The 21,053-nt window shown below is 40.6% G+C and overlaps 1 protein-coding gene across 3 annotated transcripts in view; it reads left to right on the top strand.

Moving 5' to 3' along the window:
- LOC149017861 (vacuolar protein sorting-associated protein, putative (DUF1162)) overlaps positions 1–21,053 on the top strand; it is a 99,793-nt gene that overhangs the window by 68,165 nt on the left and 10,575 nt on the right. For all 3 annotated transcript variants that reach the window (XM_089152190.1, XM_089152191.1, XM_089152189.1), the window contains 12 exons: positions 289–374; positions 488–574; positions 2,228–2,489; positions 2,605–3,027; positions 3,138–3,234; positions 17,829–18,145; positions 19,314–19,430; positions 19,574–19,741; positions 19,956–20,084; positions 20,181–20,270; positions 20,426–20,532; positions 20,688–20,836. In XM_089152190.1, coding sequence (XP_089008316.1) covers positions 289–374; positions 488–574; positions 2,228–2,489; positions 2,605–3,027; positions 3,138–3,234; positions 17,829–18,145; positions 19,314–19,430; positions 19,574–19,741; positions 19,956–20,084; positions 20,181–20,270; positions 20,426–20,532; positions 20,688–20,836 — 2,032 coding nt within the window. The remainder of the gene's footprint in view (positions 1–288; positions 375–487; positions 575–2,227; positions 2,490–2,604; positions 3,028–3,137; positions 3,235–17,828; positions 18,146–19,313; positions 19,431–19,573; positions 19,742–19,955; positions 20,085–20,180; positions 20,271–20,425; positions 20,533–20,687; positions 20,837–21,053) is intronic.

The following is a 21,053-nucleotide window of genomic DNA, read 5'->3' as shown; positions in this document are numbered from 1 at the left end:
GAGCATGTGTTTTTCTGTTTCAGTTATTGAAGATTATCCTACATAAGTGCTGTACCTAGGACTGTCACCCAAACATGGGGAGCTAATTGACTACTCATGGGAAGCTAATTTTTTCCATGCCCTCTTTATCCTTGTTGACCTGTTGTGTATATATTGCTTGACATGTTGCCTTGCAATTATGCAAAGCTGTATTGATTCTCATGTAAGCATACTATTTATGTTTCTTTGTATACATTTACCAATGTCTATCTTGGCTGTATTGTGAGAAACTGATTAAATGATATGCAGGCTATTATATATACACCTTACACGCTGCACAATGGCACTGATCTTACCCTCTTATGCTTTCAAACCTTCCAGAATCGATTCTCTAGGTAGCCATCAAGTTCTAATGGTTAATATATAACTTTATGATTCGTCTAGCTTTATATATATATTTTTTTGGTCAACATCTAGCTTTATATATAATAGACTGTAACTCATGCAGGGAAGGAGTTAATAAGCTTGGCTTGGATCTTCCTCCTGAGGTTGGACTGGTTTTGCCCCGAAGATCATCAAGATCATGGTTCTTCAAGTAAGATATAGCATTAGTTAGGGTTTTAAGCTTGTGGTGTACAATTTTCCAGAACTATTATTTTGGCACCTGTGCATATTTGTCTATCGAAGGTTAAACAAGGTTTTGACCTGTGAAAGAAGAAGAAGCCTCTGGCCATATAGTCCAGATAATCTTTCCGAGTGTATTCTTTGTTAGGAGAAACAGACTGGAAGTGGAATTTGATTCAAGGGAGACAGAGCAGGCGTACATGAAATATTTTGAGAAGAGTGTTCTGCCACTTCTAAGTTTTGCTGGTTTTTGACTTTTTGTATGGTAATCGTGTTGATTATGCTGTTACATATTTTCAGAGTACGTTGAAAATGAATGGCAAATTGCCAAAGGATTAGAAAATGGGTGAAAATATTTTACTGAGACACAATATAGCCAATGTTCAAAATTTCATTCATTTTGCCAAAATTCTGGTGACCCGAAGTGGTATTTTTGATTGGCACATGCCTGGCTGCATGCGGGCTAAACTAAAAGTCTGGATCATGCATTTTCACAATGTCAATATGGATATAAATACAAGAAGTAGAATTTAATATACAAGTATGTTTCGGGTTGGATCCATCTCCTGGGTCATGGAGGAGTACTCTAAATAGGACATAAGCATGCCATGACATGGTACGGATAAAATTATCCATATAGTCCATCACTGCTTTTCTATAGGTAGCATCATCAACATAAAGTCATATCCTACCCTGGGGTGTGTCGTACAACCATGGACTGTAACACGGTTTCAGAATTGGCATAGCTGGTCCTCACGGATATCCAAAGATGGAGTCCACAAATGATGCACCTCATCCATCCCCATACCCATATGCAGACATGCTACTAGAATTAGCAGATAAACCACCATTTGATCCACTGTATCCATATCTATAGCCATAAGCCCTGTATAGTACAACCCCTTGGAAGTTGGAATTTTCAAAATTTTTTGAGATTTCGGTTAAACTTTACAGTTTCAAATTTCAACCTCCATTTTGTTTCGGTGACTACCAAAACTACCGAAATTTTGAGAAATCTTGTACTGTTGAGTATGGCACCAGGTGATCCAGGATCTCTCTCCCCCTCCCCCCCAAACAAGAAAAAAGAAAAGAAAATAATGCTGGTCTGTTGATCAATGGTACTCTAGGCATCCATTGGATTTGCCACCTTAGTCAGTCATGTTCTAGTCCATCCAGTAAAAGTCAAATGGCAGAAATAATCATTTTTTTCTTTGGAAATATTTGTGGAGAAACAAATGTGGTCTTTGTGTCCATTTATTGTCTTTTATATTACTCTATTGTCCTTAGTGGATGTAAGTTTTGTAGGGCTTAGTTATGTTTTTGCTTAAAGGTGACTGGTATGGATTTGTCCAAGTTGAGACAGAACTCATTGCTCTGGAAAACTGACCAGATCATTTGATTGTTTTCAATTTAAAACATCAGCAGCTTATTTTATCTCTTATCTCTATCCAATAAAGGCTTGAGTCTGGGTTGCAGCGTTTGCTCAATTGAGTTTCCTCTGCAAGGATTCTCTTAAATTTTCCTACTTGAAAGAAATTTTGGTTATGGTATTAAATCAAACTCTCACTAGTCTCATGCTTCATCATGTCTTCTGATGGATATCTCACAGAAATTCTTTCGCCAGGTCTAGCAAGATGTATCTCAAACTGTTAGAAGAGAATGCATCTGAAACACCACTAGATTTGGATACTTTGTCAGGGTTTACAGAGGTAAGGTTGGAAGTTGGCGGAAGAGCTGAAGTTAAACGTATTATAAAGCTGGGGCTCTCCCTGAAACCATGTCCAAGTGGAGTAGTTGTGCCATCCCAAGTGGTATCCATGGTTCCAAGATATGTTGTATTCAATGAATCACTACATGTTATCAATGTTCGGCAATGTTATTTGGAGGTATTTTATATCTATATCCATTCCCATAATTCATTTGATGGTATCCAGTTTATAGTTGATATCTATTGTTCATTTCTGAAGATGCCATACTCATACATTTGATGGTGGCTGATAGGATCACATGGATGATGAAATTGCTGTTAATAGTAAAGAGAAATTAGCATTGCAACTCTCCCAAACAAGCAAGAGGAAAGAAATCAGCTTCTTTGATTCATTCCTCAGAAAGCACCGAAATGCAAGTGAGGATCCACAAATGTTCATCCAATTCCGGTTGAATGAGGATGGATGGAGTTGGTCTGGGCCAATATGTATTGGTTCACTAGGACGTTTTTTCCTTAAGTTCAGAAGATCCATGGATTCTCTTGATCATCAATCAAATTCTATTACTGTGGAAGGAAACAAGATAATGGAGTTTGCAGCCGTACATGTGGTAGAAGAAGGTTCTTCGCTGGTTTTGCATTTTCATAGACCGACAAATGTTAATCTACCATATCGGATTGAAAATTTGTTAGATGCACCTGTCACATACTACCAAAAGGTTTTCATTAATTTTCTTCCTTTATTAGTTTCTTAATCAGTGAATATGATTAGGAAATCCCCCACTTAAGAATCTCATGTTCAGTTTCGACTTTAAATTTCCTTTTCCAGAACGCGTTGGAGTCAGAGGTTTTAGGACCAGGAAAATCAGTTGATTATGTCTGGGATGACTTGAATTTGCCGCATAGGCTAATTATCCAACTTTCGGGTATGTGACGCTACCAACTTATATGTCTTGCTTATCCTCTTCATCAGGCCCCAAGTTTTTTATGGATTCTGTGCAGCTTCTACTTCAATGTAATCTGTGCCAATCAAAATTATGGTGGCTTGAATTTTGTGCTCTTTCTCCTTTTTGGAATAATTGCTCTGGCTATATTTTTAACATATTTTATGCAGCATTTGTTCAGCTTACTATTAAAATTATCAGGTGCCTAAAGATTTTGTCTTTCCTGGCATAGATTACATTATAACCATTTAATATAACTATAAACTTGTAATACCTAGAACTTATTTAGATGTAATTAGGTTAGGCTTAGATGAAAGGTTTTGTGAATTTAGGGAGACTTTTGAATCTTTGCTGAAAATAAATTTATCAAAAATTAACTTTTTAACAAAGTCATTGGGTTTTCTCTTACAAATGAATCTGGCCCAACTTTCCTGTTGTACAGTATCAGCCAAGGAAATTGGTTTGCATGCACTTAATTGCACTGCATGCTTCACTGATTGTTCCTTGAATTCCTTATTGGATTTAGTATGCTATATGGGAATTATTCAATCATTTTGCTTCTGTCACTTGCTGGCTATGTGCAAAAAGCTTCTAGTGCCAACAAATTTTCTGAATCCATGTGAATCAAACATTGGAATAGTCCAGCCCCATCCAAACTAATGCAGTCGTTGTAGTATTATTCATAAGGATAGAGTTGTTTGATGTTTCATTGAAATGGTCCCACATTTGGAATATTTCTTTCTTTCTTTGTGTATTACTAATATAAATAAGGCCTGCTATGTCACTCAAAAAATAAGTCCGGATTTCTCAAACCATTCAACATGGTATCATAGCCACATCTGAGAAGTCCTAAGAACAACAACCCTGAGCACCGCCTCCTTCCCTCTTCTCTTTCGCTCTCTCTCTCTCTCTCTCTCTCCTTTCTCCAAAACCTCCATCGGCCTCCTCTCAAACCTGCGATCAAGGTTCAAAATTTCACTTATACCGGTCATGACCGAAAGTCAAATTTAGGCAAAATTTTGCCAACATTTTGATTTTTTTTTTTTTTTTGATTTTGATTTTTTGATTTTTGATTTTTGATTTTTTTTAAGAATTTGACACTTCATTTGAGGGGGTATTTGGGGTTATCCTAGCTTGGTTTCTGGTGTCTAGCTTAATTTAAAGTCAATAAACACACGGGGAGTGTTATTTTTGCCTAAAACCTAATCCAAAGTGGTGTTCTTAATCGGCACATCCCTAGCAGTATGCAGGTGGAACTAGAAGTTTGGAGCATGAATTTTAGTTAATCTAAATATGCATGCATATGATGCAACAAAAAATGCAACAAAAAAAAAATATAACAATTAAAATTCAATATACAAGTAGTCAAGTGTAGAAGTTAGTAGTCAGTGACTCAGTAGTACTGTACTAAGATCCACATGATGCACACGTTTGGTGGCAAAAACCAAAGCAAGAACAAGTGGTAATTGTCGAAGATTGACTCAAACAGTGCAAGAATCACTTAAGAACAGGAGAGAGAAGTGTAATCTATGTGGGCCTGATTTTGCGTGATTGTGGGGGGTGGCAGCCCCTTGCGGAGGCGGAGGTGGAAGCGAAGGCGAGCTTTGCATAGAAAATTATTTTGGTGAATCGATTTGCATTGAAATTCTTCACCCAACGGCCCAAATTATACCTTGAGATGTGTACGGTGTTCATTATATCTTGGTTTAGGGTTTTGATCCTAACAAGACTTATTATTTGATCCTAACAAGAAGCTTCGAGAAGGAAGCTCAAAATTTCACCCAAATGAGCAAAATTTTTAACCGAGACTACCTTTTATAGGCAAGGTTTCGCCTAATGATCGGAATCTTGGTGAGATTTTGACCCCGAGATTTCGCCAAAACCTCATACTACTCAATTTTGCCCTATATTGAGATGGCAAAATTTGCGAAACTTAGAACCTTGCCTACAATCACTCTCCTAGGGGCATTGCCTCTTTTGTACGAGCCTCCTAGGGGTATCACCTCCAGCCTTCAGCCACCGCTAACCATAGTAACAGCTCTAAAAGCTATTTCCTCCTCCTACAAGGCTTCTAAGGTTGTTGCTGCCTACCACCATCCTCCATACGACCCTACAATAGCCTTAGAGCTGTCGCCCCCTCCTGCGAGGTCTCTAGGTCTTGTCGCTACCCTTCCCTTCCCACCAACAGCTGTAGCCATCGCCTCCTCTTGCGAGGGTCCCAGCGGCTGCAACTCCTTTAGGTCCTTAAATTCCCTTGCTTCTCCTTTTTTCCACCGTTGAAAACCTATTTCCTTTGTTAATAGCTCTTCTCCCTTGGTGGTGAGCACTTCTTCTCTTACCAAGAGTTTCCTTTTTACCTATTGATGTTGTGATCTATTTTTTGTTTGATTCCATGCAATGACCTCCAATTTAGTAACCTTCGCCTCTTCTAGTACATTTGGGATGGAGGAAACTCCAGTTTCTTCTGTTTCATGGGATCATGATTTTTCCCCATCCCAGACATGGTGGGAGATCTCGCGAGATCTCGCAAGATATCTCGCTTTTTCAAAGAAGCGAGAAGAGACAGAGAACGGGAGTAGAGAGTTGAGATATCTCGGTCGAGATCTCGCCATATCTCGCTGAAAGCCTGGAACTCTCAATTTTCGCCCTTTTTTTTTGGGGATTTTGGCTGGATTTTCACTTGCAACCACTTTTAGCACATCTACAACATCGAAGGATTATCAATCATACTTTGCTTGTCTTATGAACTTATGATTTAATGATTTACATAGAACTTCTAATGGTTGTATAATTTTATTATTCTATTTTTGAAAATTGAGATTGTGATACTCATATGCATGGAATTTTGATGACATTTATGTTATTTGATGCATTTGATACAGCTGCTTTTCATTTATATGCCTTAAGGTTCTATATTATATGTTGTATAACCTTGCATTCCCTAATCCTACAACATTTCAGTTTCACACTATGGGTAGACTTAGGAATCATATTTAGGGTTGTTTTCTAACAAATTCAAGGCCACCAATGTGTTCAAAAGGCATTAAATAGGCTAAATACTAAGTTTCAGCCCAATTGGGACCCTAAAACCCACCGAGATGGGCCACTGAAATGGGCCAACGAGTTGACGCTAGAAAATCTTTTCTAGCATATCTCAACCAAGATCCCGCCAAGATGGTCAAGATCTTGATTTTTTCAAGGTGGTGAGATCTCGCTCGAGAGGGAGATCTTCTACCGTGATCCCAGATGACCATTGTTAAACTTAATGGGACTAATTACCTCCATTGGTTTTGATCTCTTTCTCTTATAGTTGGTGCTCGTGATCCTACAGGTCATCTTCCTAAGACTTCTAACAAGCCATCCACTCCTGGTATAACATAAGGCAAGTGGGAGACTAATGAATGCTTGGAGATGCAATAGGACAAGAGATGCATCCTCACAATCATGACAGTCCAAGGACCAAAAACCAACCTGACCAAAAGAAGGGAACCCCCAATTTCACAACAGCTCAAAACGCTTTCTTCCGGTGATCCCCCCCGTGATCATGGCCGCCCCTGTTTCTTCCAGTGACCCCCTTGTTTCTCCCTCTCCTCCCCTCCCCTCCTCCCCTGTCCACCACTCTCCCAAGCCTTGGAACTCCCTTTTCTCCAACCATCACAATCCTTCCTTTACTGATCTTGACCTTACCTTCATCCCCTCCACCTCTTATGAACCCTGTCCGGTTGCTCATTGTCCCTCCGCCTCCACGCCGTTAGTATCCAGAGATGGTCCTCTGCTTTTCTTGGCCAGTTTCTTGGCCCCCTCCCCCGTTCGCCATTCGGAAAGCTTCACTCTCTAAACAATGGAAAGCCCAAGGAATGCTGGACATTCGCCAAATCGGCTCCGGTATTTTCTTATTTAAAATCGACTCCCCTGACTGTCGCTCTCGTGCTCTTGAGGGCTCCCCATGGTTTGTAGGAAAATCACCATTATTCCTTAAACCTTGGACACCGTCGCTCCCACTCCATAGGGTCGACTTCAGCTCTATTTCCCTGTGGATCAATCTGCCAGGTCTTCCGCTCGAGTTTTGGAACTCCGATTGTCTGAGCAGAATAGGTTCGGCCCTTGGTAAGCCATCACGCATCGATGCAAAAACATTGAATTCGTCTCGCCTCTCATACGCAAGGATTTGTGTTGAATTTTCCGCTGCAAAAGATCTCCCATCGAATGTCACCATTGCTGATGATCTTGGGCTCAAATACAGCCAAATCATTGTTTTCGATTGGATCCCTCCTCGTTGTGACCACTGCTCCACTTTTGGTCATGCCTCAAATGATTGCTCCTTTGCGACTCATCCATTTGCAAAGTCCACCGCCCCGGCTCACCCTCCGCCAACAGAAGATTCAAGGTTCTCTACCGAAGCCCTTCTAAAAATGAACACAATTGATGCTCTTTAGTTGGTTTCGATTCCTGCTACAGCCGTCGCTACCTCCTCTGTTGTGAATCTGCCGCCGGCTGCCGGACACTCAACTCCGGCAACAAATACTTACCAAAGAAGAAGAAGAAGAAATAAAGCTGCTCCCTTACCTGGCTCTCTGGCCGTTGCCTCGATTGCTATCATCCCTTTAGTCGATGACCAATCATATCCGACTGCCATACCTGATAGTTACTCTGCGGATGAAGATTCCGAAGTTCCTGAGATGTCTGCTCCTCCTGATGAAGCTGCTACCAATGATAAAGCTCCTGATCGTTCAACTGAGGTACCTGTTTCTTGCTCCGTTGACGCCCAGTCCCCGCCTTTCCCAACTGATGAAAACTGGAACAACCCTGAACCATAAAGTCGTTTTGCCCAAAGCTTTCTGTAACCCCTCGAAGAAGTTTGATCCTATCCATATCTCTCCCTCTACATCGGTTTTACCCCTACCCTCTCGCCAGCTGGGGCCCACCACCAATTCCTCTTCCATTATCCAGCTGGGAGCTGTTTCAAATCCTTCATACTTTTCTCACTGCCTTTGGGCCCATAACCCTTCTCCCCCCAATATCCCGTTTACCTCTCATGGGCCGAAGCCCATTACCCCTTTAAACCCTCCCTTTGGTCCATTGAACCGTAGGCCCAGATCCAAACGATCATTACAACCCAAAGCTTTGCCCAGTTATTCTAATGGGCATGTTCCGCTATTGTCCTCAGTCCATTCCAGCTCTAGCCCTGAAGCCTTAAACCTGCCTTCTGCCATCCAACCAATAACCCAGCCTTCTGCCATCCAACCAATAACTCAGCCAACTGAACCTTCATCCACCATCCCAGCTCCCTCCTTTGGCCTTATTACATCTATAGTCATAACCCATGAGAATCCTCTCTTGTGTGAGACTTTGTCCAGCCCTCCCCATCAACTTGCCTCCTGACCCCATCCCCTTTATTTGCTCTCCCCCCCCCCCCCCTCTTCGTTTTTATGTCTGATTGTATTGTGTGGAATGTTAGAGGCTTAAATAATATTGCAAAGCAGAGTGAAGTTAAGAAATTCATCTTGGATGCTAAAGTCAATTTTTGTGCCCTTCTTGAGACCCATGTCCAAGTTGAGAATTCCCATCGGATTGCTAGCTTCTTAGCCCCATCCTGGTCCTTCCTTTCCAACTATTCCCATTGTTCCAATGGTAGAATTTGGATTCTTTGGAACCCCTCCTCTCTCAACATATCCCTCATTGACTCTTCTCCCCAATTCATGCATATCTCCTTGTCCCCTTCTAATTCCAACTCCATCATCTTTCTCACCATTGTCTATGGTTTCAATCGGGCTGCTGAGCGTGCCCCTTTATGGGATTCCATTCGTTCTCTTTCTTCGGCTCATGTAAATCAACCATGGGGTGTGGGTGGGGATTTTAATATTGTTCGTTATTCCAATGAGCGAGTGGGTGGTACTCATCTTAATCATTTAGCGATTGAGGATTTCAACTCCTGTCTTGAAGATTCTTGTCTCACTGATCTTCGTTGGTTTGGCCACTCTCTCTCTTGGCATAACCGTCGTATTGGTGAGGATAGGATTGCTTCGAAGCTTGACCGCTTCCTTGTCAACCATCATTGGCTCTCCTCCTTCCCTGACTCCCATGCCACCTTCTCCCCTCCGGGCCTCTCGGATCATTCTCCTTGCCTTGTCCATTTCTTTCCCCTATCTTCCTTCGGTCCCAAACCATTCAAATTCTTCGATATGTGGACCTCCAACCCGTCCTTCCTTGATATTGTCAAGGAAGCTTGGGAGAAGCTTGTTCATTGCCACTCCCTTCCTCTCATTAGTTTTGCCCGTCGGCTTAGGAATACTAAGGAAGCTCTCCGGCGTTGGAACATCTCCACGTTTGGAAACATCTCCTCTAGGGTCTCTGATTGCCGCTCCCACCTCTTGCAAATCCAGGCCAATCTTCAAATTGACCCCCTGAATCCTTCACTTGCGGTCAATGAGAGACTTCTCTCTTCTGAGCTTTCTTCTTTGGTCTCCCTTGAAGAAAACTTTCTCCGCCAAAAAGCAAGGATAAAATGGCTCCAACTTGGGGATTCCAACTCTGCTTTTTTCCACCGTTCCCTCAAGGCGAGAAATAACCACAATTCCATTCCAGCTATTCTTTCTAGCAATGGATCTTGGATTCTCGACCCTCCGGGTATCAAAGCTGAGGTTGTCTCTTTCTTCTCCAATCTCCTTTCTCCTCCTCGGTCCTCTCTCCCTCCGCGCCCCCCTTTGCCCCCAAGCTTGATTAACAAAGTTGTTAGTCATCAATCTCTCCCCTCTCTTTTCTCCATTCCTTCCCATGATGAAATCCTCCATGCCATCCGCTCCAATAAATCAAATCGTGCCCCTGGCCCGGATGGATTTAGTATGGGGTTTTTCTCTAGTGCTTGGAGCCTCATTGAGGATGATCTCATTAAGGCTATCAGAAGCTTCTTCCTCAATCCTTCTCAGCTCTCTTCCATCAATCAAACTTTTCTTTGCCTCATTCCCAAAAAGGCAGGCGCCTCCTCCCTTTCTGATTTTCGCCCTATTTCCCTTTGTAATCTCTTATATAAGTTCATTTCTAAAATCCTAGCGAATCGGCTAAAAAAGGTTATGCCTAACCTGGTTAGCCCAAACCAATCAGCTTTCATTTCCGGTCGTAGTATCGTGGATAATATCCTTCTTTGTGCAGAGATTGTCAGGGGGTTTGATAGAGCTTCCCACTCCCCTGCTGCTCTCCACAAAGCTTTTGATTCTATTCGCTGGGATTTTATTAGTGATGTCCTTTTAGCCATGAGATTCCCTCCTTCTTTTATCCACTGGATTGAAGTTTGCATCTCCACCCCCTTCTTTTCTGTCATTACTAATGGCTCGCCGGTGGGCTTTTTTCCCTCTAGTGTCGGTATCCGCCAAGGCTGTCCCCTCTCTCCCTTTCTCTTTTCTCTGGCTTTGGAGGTCTTATCCCGTCTCCTTCAAGCCAAGACTGATCAACTCTTGATTTCTCCCATCCCTAAGTGTAAAGCCATCAATTTTACTCATCTCGCCTTTGCCGATGATCTCATGATCTTCTCTAAAGCTGACCCCATATCCATTTCCTCCATCACCTCCACTCTCTCCTTCGAGTCTTTATCTGGCCTTAAAAGTCAACCTTGATAAATCTACTCTCTTCTTGTCTGGAGTCTCGGAGCCCCTTCGTTCTAGTCTCCTGAATCTTTCAGGGTTCAAGCCTGGTTCTTTCCCTATTAACTACCTTGGGCTTCCTCTCATTCCGGGTAGGCTCACTCGTCATCATTGCTCCCCTATGTTGGATAACATTCGGAAAAGCCTCCAACTTTGGAAAAGCCGGCTTCTCTCATATGCTAGTAGGGTTGAGCTCATCCGTTCTGTGCTCCAATCTTCCTACCTTTACTGGTGTGGTATTTTCCCGATCCCTAAAGCCATCTCATCTGCAATGGAATCACTCTTCTGTGCCTTTCTCTGGAAGGGCCAGGAATCCTCTCGATTCCTTCGTCCCATAAGCTGGTCCAAGGTTTGTCAGCCCAAATCTGAGGGAGGCCTAGGAATCCGTAGGATTCAAGAGGTTAACGCCGCTGCTTTGCTCAAACTCATTTGGAAAATCATCGCCAAGGATGATTCTATTTGGGTCAATTGGGTCCACTCATATTTTCTCAAATCCAACTCCTTTTGGACTGTCTCTATCCCCTCTAATCCTTCATGGACTTGGAGGAAGCTCCTCCTTCTCCGTCCCCGTGCTCTTTCGGCCATCACCACCCACATCTCCTCTGGCTCCTCCACTTCTTTCTGGCAAGATCCGTGGCATCCGATGGGTATCCTCCTCTCTCTCTTTCCCGCCCGCACAGTCTATGAATCCCGAATCCCCAAATCCACTTTGCTCTCGGAGTTTATCTCCAATGGTTCTTGGGTCCCTCCCCCGCACTACAGTCTCACGCAAGTTTGGAATTCCCTCCCCCCTATTTACCCCCTCCCTCATGATACTATTATCTGGTCCCCCACTTCCAAATCCTTTACTACAGCTTCGGCCTGGAACCTCCTTCTCTCCCCCTCCCCAGCCCCTCCATGGCCTCCTCTAGTATGGTTTAAAGGTCATATTCCCCGTCATTCCCTCACCCTTTGGAGAGCCTTAAACCTAGCCCTGCCAACACAGTCTTTCCTTATTTCCCGCCTAATCCCGGTGAACCCAAATTGTATCCTTTGTTGGAATGGTATTGAGGACACTGAGCATTTGTTCTTTTCTTGCCCTTTATCTAGTGCCCTGTGGAGAAAAGCCCTTAGCTACATTTGGCCCCGTTCCCGTCGTTCATTTGGGTTTACACGTGACTGGTCTTGGATTCTGAGCAAATTCGCAGGTACCTCTATTTGCGATCGTATTGGTAAGCTAGTCTTTGGTGCCACAGTCCATCATCTATGGTGGGAGCGTAATCTCAGGCGTTGGAACTCCAAATCCCGCTCTATTGATACCATTTGGAATGCTATTTATTTTGATGTTTCAGCTAGGATTCCTTCCTCTCCCCTCCCCCCGGTTGTTGATTCCCCAAGGAACAGGCTCATTGTTGTGTCCTGGGGTCTTAACTCCCAAACCTCCCCTTCCAGCTGATGTTTGCCCGTGAATTTTGTATTTTGTTTTCGTCTCTTTAATAGATTATTTATTCATCCAAAAAAAAAAAAAATGAATGCTTGGTTAGGGGATTCTTTAATTCTATTGAACCAAGTATTGTAGATAGTTATCTTCTTCTTCCTGATGCTGCCACGATCTGGAAAGTTTCCAAGGTTATTCAAAGATGGGAAATGATGCATAATGTTTTGAGATTTAGCAAAAAATCCATCAGAATTAAATTACTCTATCTCAATATTACAATAATCTTTGTGGATATTAACAGACCCTTGATTTCTACGGGCATATACTCCAACGTGTGCTGCTAATGTTGCTGCCTATCAGAAGTGGGAAGATAAACTTTGAGTGTATGATTTTCTTGCGGGGTTGAATATTTAAGTATTATCATATACATGCTCAGATCCTCTCATAGGAGCCTTTTCATCATCAGAGCAAGCTTATGCTATGATTGATATTGAGGATAGCCACAAGATAACAATATTGCACACTCAAATATAAGAAAGATTTGCGTTGGTGGCTGGTACGAGTGGCAACCAGACCTGTAACAGTGATTCGTCTCATATGCCAATTAAATGTGATTATTATGGTTGAGAGCGTATACTAAGAACAAGCGCAACAAGTTGCATTGTCGTCCAACAAAGTCCCGTGGAGGAGGAAGGAATGCCAATCGAGGAGGAAATCAAGCATTTGCCAATAATGCCAATTTCAAAGAACCAAGTGCTCCAACACCTCCGTCAGTTGATGACCAGGCTTGATGTATCTTCTTCTACATCGACTTCTAGTGCAAATGTTGCTTCTGCTATGGTTCCCCCTTCAAATACTCCTTCTACCACAGGTACCTTTAGATGTCATAGTGTCACCTTGAGTCATCCCTCCTGGACAATTGATTCTAGGGCAATCGACCGTATAACTAGCTCTTCTTCTGTATTTCGTACATATTCATCTGTTTTGTTAAATAACGGTTGGAGCTTGCAACAACTTGATGTTAAGAATGCTTTCCTCCATGGAGAAATTCAAGAATTGGAATACATGAATGTACTACCTGGACCACCTGGAAATGCTATCACTAAGACTCTCAGGAAAGTGTGCATGTTAAAGAGAGCCTTGTATTGTCTAAAGCAGTCTCCAAGGGCATGGTTTGGAATATTTTATAAAGCCATCATTGGCTACAAACAGAGTAATGCATATCATACCTTGTTCATCAAGAAGGAGAGCTCCCATACAACTATACTACTAGTGTATGTAGACATCGTTATCACATGGATTGTTCAAGATCTCGCTCTCGCCCCTCCAAAAACCAAGATCTTGGTCGAGATATCGTCCTTTTTTTAAGCCAACTCGATGGCCTATCTCAGTGGATTTTAAGGTCCAGGTTGAGCTCAAACTTGGTAGTTAGCCTAATTTATGCTTTTTGAACACATTAGTGGCCTTGGATTTGTGAGAAAACAACCTTAAGTATGAGTTCTAAGTCCACCCAAATGTGAAACCGAAATGCTGAGGATTGGGGAATGCAGGGTTATACAACATGTAATATAGAACCCTTAAAAAAAGAAATGAAAACAAGTGTATCAAATAGCTTAAATGTCATCAAAATTCCATCCATATGAGTATCACAATCTTGACTCTCAAGAATAGAATAATAAAATTATACAACCATTAGAAGTTCTATATAAGTCATAACTGATAAAGTCATAAGACAAGCATAGAATTATTGATCTTCCATTGGTGTTGTAGATGTGCTAAGAGCATGGTAGAAGATCTCGCTCTCTTGAGAGATCTCGCCACCTTGAAAAAGAGAGATCTCAACCATCTCGGTGAGATCTCGGTCGATATATACAACTTTTTGGCGTCAACTCAGTGGCCCATCTCGGTGGGTTTTAGGATCCCAATTGGGTTGAAACTTGGTATTTAGCTTATTTAAAGCCTTTTGAACACGTTGGTGGCCTTGGATTTGTTAGAAACAACCCTATGTATGATTTCTAAGTCTATCCATAGTGTGAAACCGAAATGTAGTAGGATTAGGGAATGCAATTTTATACAACATGTAATATAGAACCTTTAAGGCATATAAATGAAAAGAAAGTATATCAAATGCATCAACTAACTTAAATGTTATCAAAATTCCATCCATATGAGTATCAAAATCTCAACTTTCAAGAATAAATTAATTATACAACCATTAGAAGTTCTATATAAGTCATTAAATCATAAATTCATAAGACAAGTAGAGAATGGTTGATCTTCCTTGTTGTAGATGTGCTAAGAGTAGTTGTAAGTGAAAATTTAGCCAAAATCCACAAAAAAGGTGAAAATTGAGAGCTCCAGCGAGATCCAGGGCGAGATATGATGAGAAATAGCGAGATATGGCGAGATATGGCGAGATCTCGAGCGAGATATCCCAACTCGCTGCTCTCGCCCTCCATCTCATCTCGCCAAGTTGAAAAAACGAGATATCTTGCGAGATCTCCCACCATGGCTAAGAGTAGTTGCAAGTGAAAATCCAGCTGAAATCCATAAAAAATGGGGCAAAAATTGAGAGTTCCAGCGAGATATAGCGAGATCTCGAGCAAAATATGGGAATCTCGCCTTGCCCTTCATCTCATCTCGCTTTCTTGAAAAAACGATTAGATCTTGCGAGATCTCAAACCATGATCACAGGTAGCAGTGATTATGAGATTTCAGCCTTGAAGAGCTTTCGGGGAATAGATTGTAAATGAAGGCTATTTGGAAACTCAAATATTTTCTAGGTTGGGAGTAGGCATATTCGGCTAATGCTATTTCTCTCTCTTAGAGGAAATATACTCTTGATTTGCTGGTTGAAGCTGGAATGTTGGGATGCAAGCTAGTTGAGACTCCTATCGAACTCAATCTACACTTGAAAGCATAGGAAGGAGAACGGATTGATAAGATCAACTATCAGAAGTTGTTAAGAGAATTAATTTACTTGTCTCATACCCAATCAAACATTGCATTTGTTGTCAATTTCTTTAGCTTGTATATGCATGGCCCCTATTCCTCACACCTGGATGCAGTCTATCGAATCTTGCTGTACTTAAAGGCTGCTCCAGAAAAGGGAACTTTGATTTTTGCTCATGGGCACTTTAAGATCAAGGCATACACAAATTCGGATTGGGAAGGGTGTCCTGATGATAGAAGGTCTACCTCTACTTACTGTACTTATGTGGGAGGCAACTTGGTAACTTGGAGGAGCAAAAAACAGGTAGTGGTTGCAAGTTCTAGTGCTGAAGCTGAATTTAGAGCAATGGCATAAGGTATTTGCGAAGTGTTATGGTTGAAGGGCTGCTTCAAGAGCTTGGACCAGATTCAGAGACGCTTATGCAGATGTACTCAAATAGTAAGTCAGCCATCAGCATAGCTTATAATCCAGTACAGCATGACAAGACCAAGCATATGGAGATTGACAGGCACTTCATCTAGGAGAATGATCGAGCATGGACTGATCTGTATCTCCTTTGTTGCCTCTGACAATCAAAGGGCTGATGTTCTTACAAAAAATTTTAAGTAGCAAAGCCTTTAGTAGTATCATTGGCAAGTTGGGCATGATCCATGCACCAACTTGAGAGGGAGGGGAGTGTTGTAAATTGTGATGCAGTAGTATTAGTAGTATTATTCATAAGGGCAGAATTGTCTGTTAGGATGTTTTATTGTAATGGTCCCATGTCATGAATATTTGTTTCTTTCTTTGCATATTACTAATATAAATAAAGGCCTACTATGTCACTCAGACATAAGTTAGGATTTCTCAAACTATTCAACAGTGAATACACATTATTAGCTGCCATAACTTAAAAAGGATACTGTTGCATGTTTCATATGTACCAACTGATGGGTATAATTTAGGTGTATGCTTACCACATTTTTGGGTATTGATAGAAGTGTATTACCCTTTTTTTTTTTTTTGTCTAGTAGCATACATAATTGACAATTTAAACTTGTAAATCATAAGTGTCTGTTAAAGTTAATTACTGAGCCATCAGGGATCATCCCTCTCACACTTAGGTGGACATGTGGAGCCAAAGTACATTGTCCTCTGACTGTGGGACAAGTGAGTGCAACATTGTCTCAGAGAAGAAATGAGTATTGTCCACCAAAATCAACATGTAAGTTGGTTCATCGGCATACTTAAGCCCCTATCTAGGACATGGGTGACCAGACTATAATGAAAAATATTATTTACTTATGTGAGTCATATAATGTTGCTAGTAGCATGCACAGCTGTTCACCTTGGGTGGAGACTCATCCATAAAAGATGATCTAATGCATCTCTTTGAGCTGAGTTGTATTAAATTACCAAATTTTTTAAGATATCAATTGAACTTTCTTGAAAATTTGAGATTTTTACCAAAACTGGACTGAAAAATGGTATTTATTTCATTTCAATTGGGCATTTCACTTAGGACCCACCGTAATTTTCGAGATTTTCCGGAGACTTTTAGCTGACAACTGATACCTAGATGCCCTGGTGAGGCTGCAGAGATAAGTTCAGTTAAGTTTGGATGGGGGAAACGAGATCATTTCGCTATTCCTTTTGGTGTTAAAAAGAACCTCAATGTTTTTGAAATGTTGTGTTGGGATCCGGTGACTCGCGGTGAGATAGTAGAAATACCGTTGAGGGCAGTACATGGAGTGTATTACAGGCTAACACAAACAGGTGAGTGAAACCCTATTTGTATCTTGATGTGGTTTTTGTTGATTATGGTAAATAGTGAGTCGTGACAAGTAAGGGAACAGTAGGACAAAATACAGCTAAAGATAAAAGTTGCCAGGATCTGTTTGAACAAAAGCCAAGAGAGAGATATTATTGGATCCCTGAATCTCCACTGAGGGTTAGTAGGCTTCTATGAATGGCCTATCCTTCCTGGAGTTGTTGTCACAATTGTGAACCAGAAGCAGGGGACTGGTAGATAACTGTACAGAAGCACCAGTGCCCAAGTAAAGTGAACTACAATTAGCAAAGTAAAGAATAGCATAGAAGTTTTAGAAGCTTGAGAACAGAAGAAAGAAAAGGTTGGAATAAAATGGTAAGACAATGTGTCTGCCAACTGTTTCCAGTACTGGTCTAATTTCTCAATGAAGCATATCGTATTTCTGCTGATCTTTGCAATATATTGATGTATCTGATTTGAGTTTCGCACATTGTATGGATTCAACTGTTATTTAATTGCAATTTTTAACCCAGATTTGGAGCGTTGCTCTTCTGACATGACCCAGGATTGCATTACTTGTTCTTGTAAATTGTAATAACAGTGAAACTATATGGAAAACATATGACCTAGTCTGCATGTAGTTGGAGAATCTGATATGATAATTCTGATGAGTCCTGATCTGTTATGCTGCTGAAGGCTTAGTATCATGTTCTCTATATTTTCTTGGCCTTCATCATCCATATACTTTAAGTTGGATCAAATTAGGGAACTCTTTAAATTCTTAATCACTGTATTGTGTATGCCACTATACTTCTGTAGGCGTGCTTCAATTATGTGAACTTAACATGGACAAGATCCGAGCCTGGAGACCATTCTTTAAAAGGCAACACAGGGGGCTGGGATTGCATTTACCTTTGGACATGAGGCCAGGAGATTCAAGATCTAATTTAGATGAACCCCATCAATTGGGACTATCAAAGGTGGGATTTGAAGTATATGCCGATGGTCCTACACGGGTTCTACGACTTTGTAATTCTTCTGATGGTCGCAAGGAAGATTCAAGGGCTCAGCCAAAAGCAAAGATTCAACTGAGAGTTTCTTACCTTTCTGTCCACCTGTTTGAGAGCAGAATGGAGGTTAGTCTTCATTTAAACCAAGTATTCCTGTTTATTGGAAGAACTTTTTCTACGATGTCATTTTCATATTTTGTTTATTGACCACCAGACTTTCTAACTGGTCTTAATGTATTATCTGCTTTGTTTGCATAAATAGGAATATAATCTAAGTGTTATCTAGGAAGTTTTCATTGGTTGTTTGGTATAAATAAAATGGGGATATTTACAGCATCCTAACTCAACCCCAGAATATTAGCGTGTCTATAACGGTTGTTATGGAGCCTAGCCAGCTAAGTGGGGGCCATAGTGAGCACCATAGTAGTAGCTGACTATATTTTCTGTGTGAGTTTTCTTTTAAATGCCAAAAAGTGAAAGGGGGTTAGAAATGATGGGATCTAATTTACTAGGAACAAGAAACAATCAAGATACATAACATTTGGAAGAATTGACATGAGGGAATGTGGTTTTTTGGCATGCTTGTGACCCAAAGAACTGTTGTAAAGCTTAAAGATTGAAGGAGAACAGAGACTAACAATCCCCAAGCTGGCAGAAATTGCTAAAATATGGAAACTTAATAGACCTTTAAAGGTTTATTTCTTCGATCGAAACAGATGTTTGGTGTCCCTATGGCTTGAATTGAAGCTCCTTGTAATAGCTTTTCAAATATCTTACATGAGAATGTCTTCCTTGAAACCCCTTTCTACCCTAAAGTTCCAAAGAGAGTGGAACAAGAAAGCAACGTGAGAACTCAACTTTCAAACCAACAAGAGCCAGCTCTGATACCAACTTAGAAGTTAATAAATGTAAAGAACAGAAGGAATGGAGGAGTGGAAGTGTTGAGGAAGAGGGAGAAGAAGGAGAGGATTAGAAGAGGAATGAAATGGTGGAATATTGTTTGTTGGAGTCAAGTCTCCAATACACATATATACTTCACTAATGAAAAAGGAAGAAATTACATACACCTCCCTAGGGAGGTAGAGAGGTAAAACAACATTACATCAGCCTTACATGAATGAATGTAACAACTTGTGGAGGGCTTCAACCTGAATTATTTGAGCATCACTGTCTTGTTTTCTTGCTTTCCTGTTTGCTCTTTTTGGATTACCATTCTGATATATAAGGCTGATGTTAAAGCAATTATATTTGCTTAAAATAAGTACTTTGTACTTCCTTTTTTTTTTTGTTGTAGGATATGAATGCAAGCAAGACGGAAACCTTTTCCCCGCTAGTAGTTGTAAGACTTGGAAACATTAATGTGGACTCAATGCTTACTGCTCAACATAAATGTAATCAAATTACAGTGCAGGTAGTGGTGTCTCCATTCCTGATTCCTTCTTCAGAATCTGGCAACATCAATGATATGCTTTAAAGTAGGTACTTGGTAGATAATCCAATTCAGCATATATATTCCCATTTTTCTTATAGTTTTTGCATCTGTGGACAATGCAGTCTCTAACTGTGGATGAGAAATGGATAGGAGCACCCTTCGCTTCAGTGCTTCGGAGGAATCAGTTGGATTACTCTGACATAGATGGTGACATATTGCGTGTTGTATTCATCCTACTCTCAACCAACTCTAATGTTACACAAGTTAAATACTCTTCCATTCTTTTGCAGGTAATACTTGGTGGAATATTTATAGTTGTATCCTTATATTGTCTTGCAAACATTTCTCAATTTTGGTTAAAAACAATTGGCAACAGGATTTTCAATACTGATTGCTCTCATGCAAATACTAATTTATGCAGGTTTCTGCATTAATGTGGCTGTGATAATTATACAAAGCATAAAAAAGAACACTATTTGACTAACATTCTCTGCTCATTCCCAGCCCATGGCTTTGAACATTGATGAGGAGACACTAATGAGACTTGTGCCATTTTGGAGAACATCTCTTAGTGACTCAAATGCTCCAAGCCGACAGTTTTACTTTGAACATTTTGAGATCCATCCAGTAAAGGTTTGACATTTTCTACTCTCTTTTATGTATTAACAGACTCTTACATTGATTATTAAAATTCCAACATCAAACTAACTACTTTTATTACTGGTAAAGATTGTTGCTAGCTTTCTTCCAGGAGACACATATTCAAGTTATACCTCAGCTCAAGAGACATTAAGATCCCTACTTCATAGTGTGATAAAGGTGTTTCTGAATGTGTCATGATATTTTTCTGGTTCTATTCTTGTTCCTTGCTTTTGTCTTCCTGGCAACGTCATTGTCTTACTTAGGTTTCTTGTTTGCTTACCTTTGCATCATTTTCATTTGATTTTTCTTTTTGTTTTTTTCTTTTTTTCAAGATTCCCACCATAAAGAAAAAGGTTGTCGAGCTCAATGGAGTCCTGGTTACACATGCTTTGGTAACAGTGCGAGAATTGTTCATTAAATGTGCACAGCATTATTCTTGGTGAGTCTTTTAGACTAGCTTCTGTTTCTTTTCTTTCTATCATTTTTTAAATTATTTTTTATTATAATGTTATGTGCTTCATGTGATGTATTCTGGGTTATATTGCAATTTATCATTCAGCGAATCTTGCCTTACAGACTGAAATAACATTCCAGGTATACTCTGCGGGCCATATATATTGCGAAAGGAAGTCCACTGCTCCCACCAGCTTTTGCTTCTATTTTTGACGATTCTGCCTCATCCTCACTTGATGTTTTTTTTGATCCTTCAAGTGGCTCTATCAGTCTTCCAGGGCTCACCATAGGTATTATAATTTCTACATTTTTATTCTACTATGGTTTGCATTGTGCCTGTAGAAATTATACTATGTATCAACAATACTTTTGGGAACAGGAGAGCACCTTGTTACCTTAAAGAGTGGGCATCATGGTATCCAAATAAACTTTTTTTCCAACTAGAAACTCAGATGGATTCTTATGTAATCACTAGGGCATCATACCAGGGGAGAGTCTTAACCACAT

Source organism: Hakea prostrata, chromosome 4 (genome assembly GCF_041222555.1).
Source record: "Hakea prostrata isolate BN-2017 chromosome 4, UWA_Hpros_2, whole genome shotgun sequence".
Classification (NCBI taxonomy): Eukaryota; Viridiplantae; Streptophyta; class Magnoliopsida; order Proteales; family Proteaceae; genus Hakea; species Hakea prostrata.
This window is presented reverse-complemented; position numbering and strand designations above follow the sequence as displayed.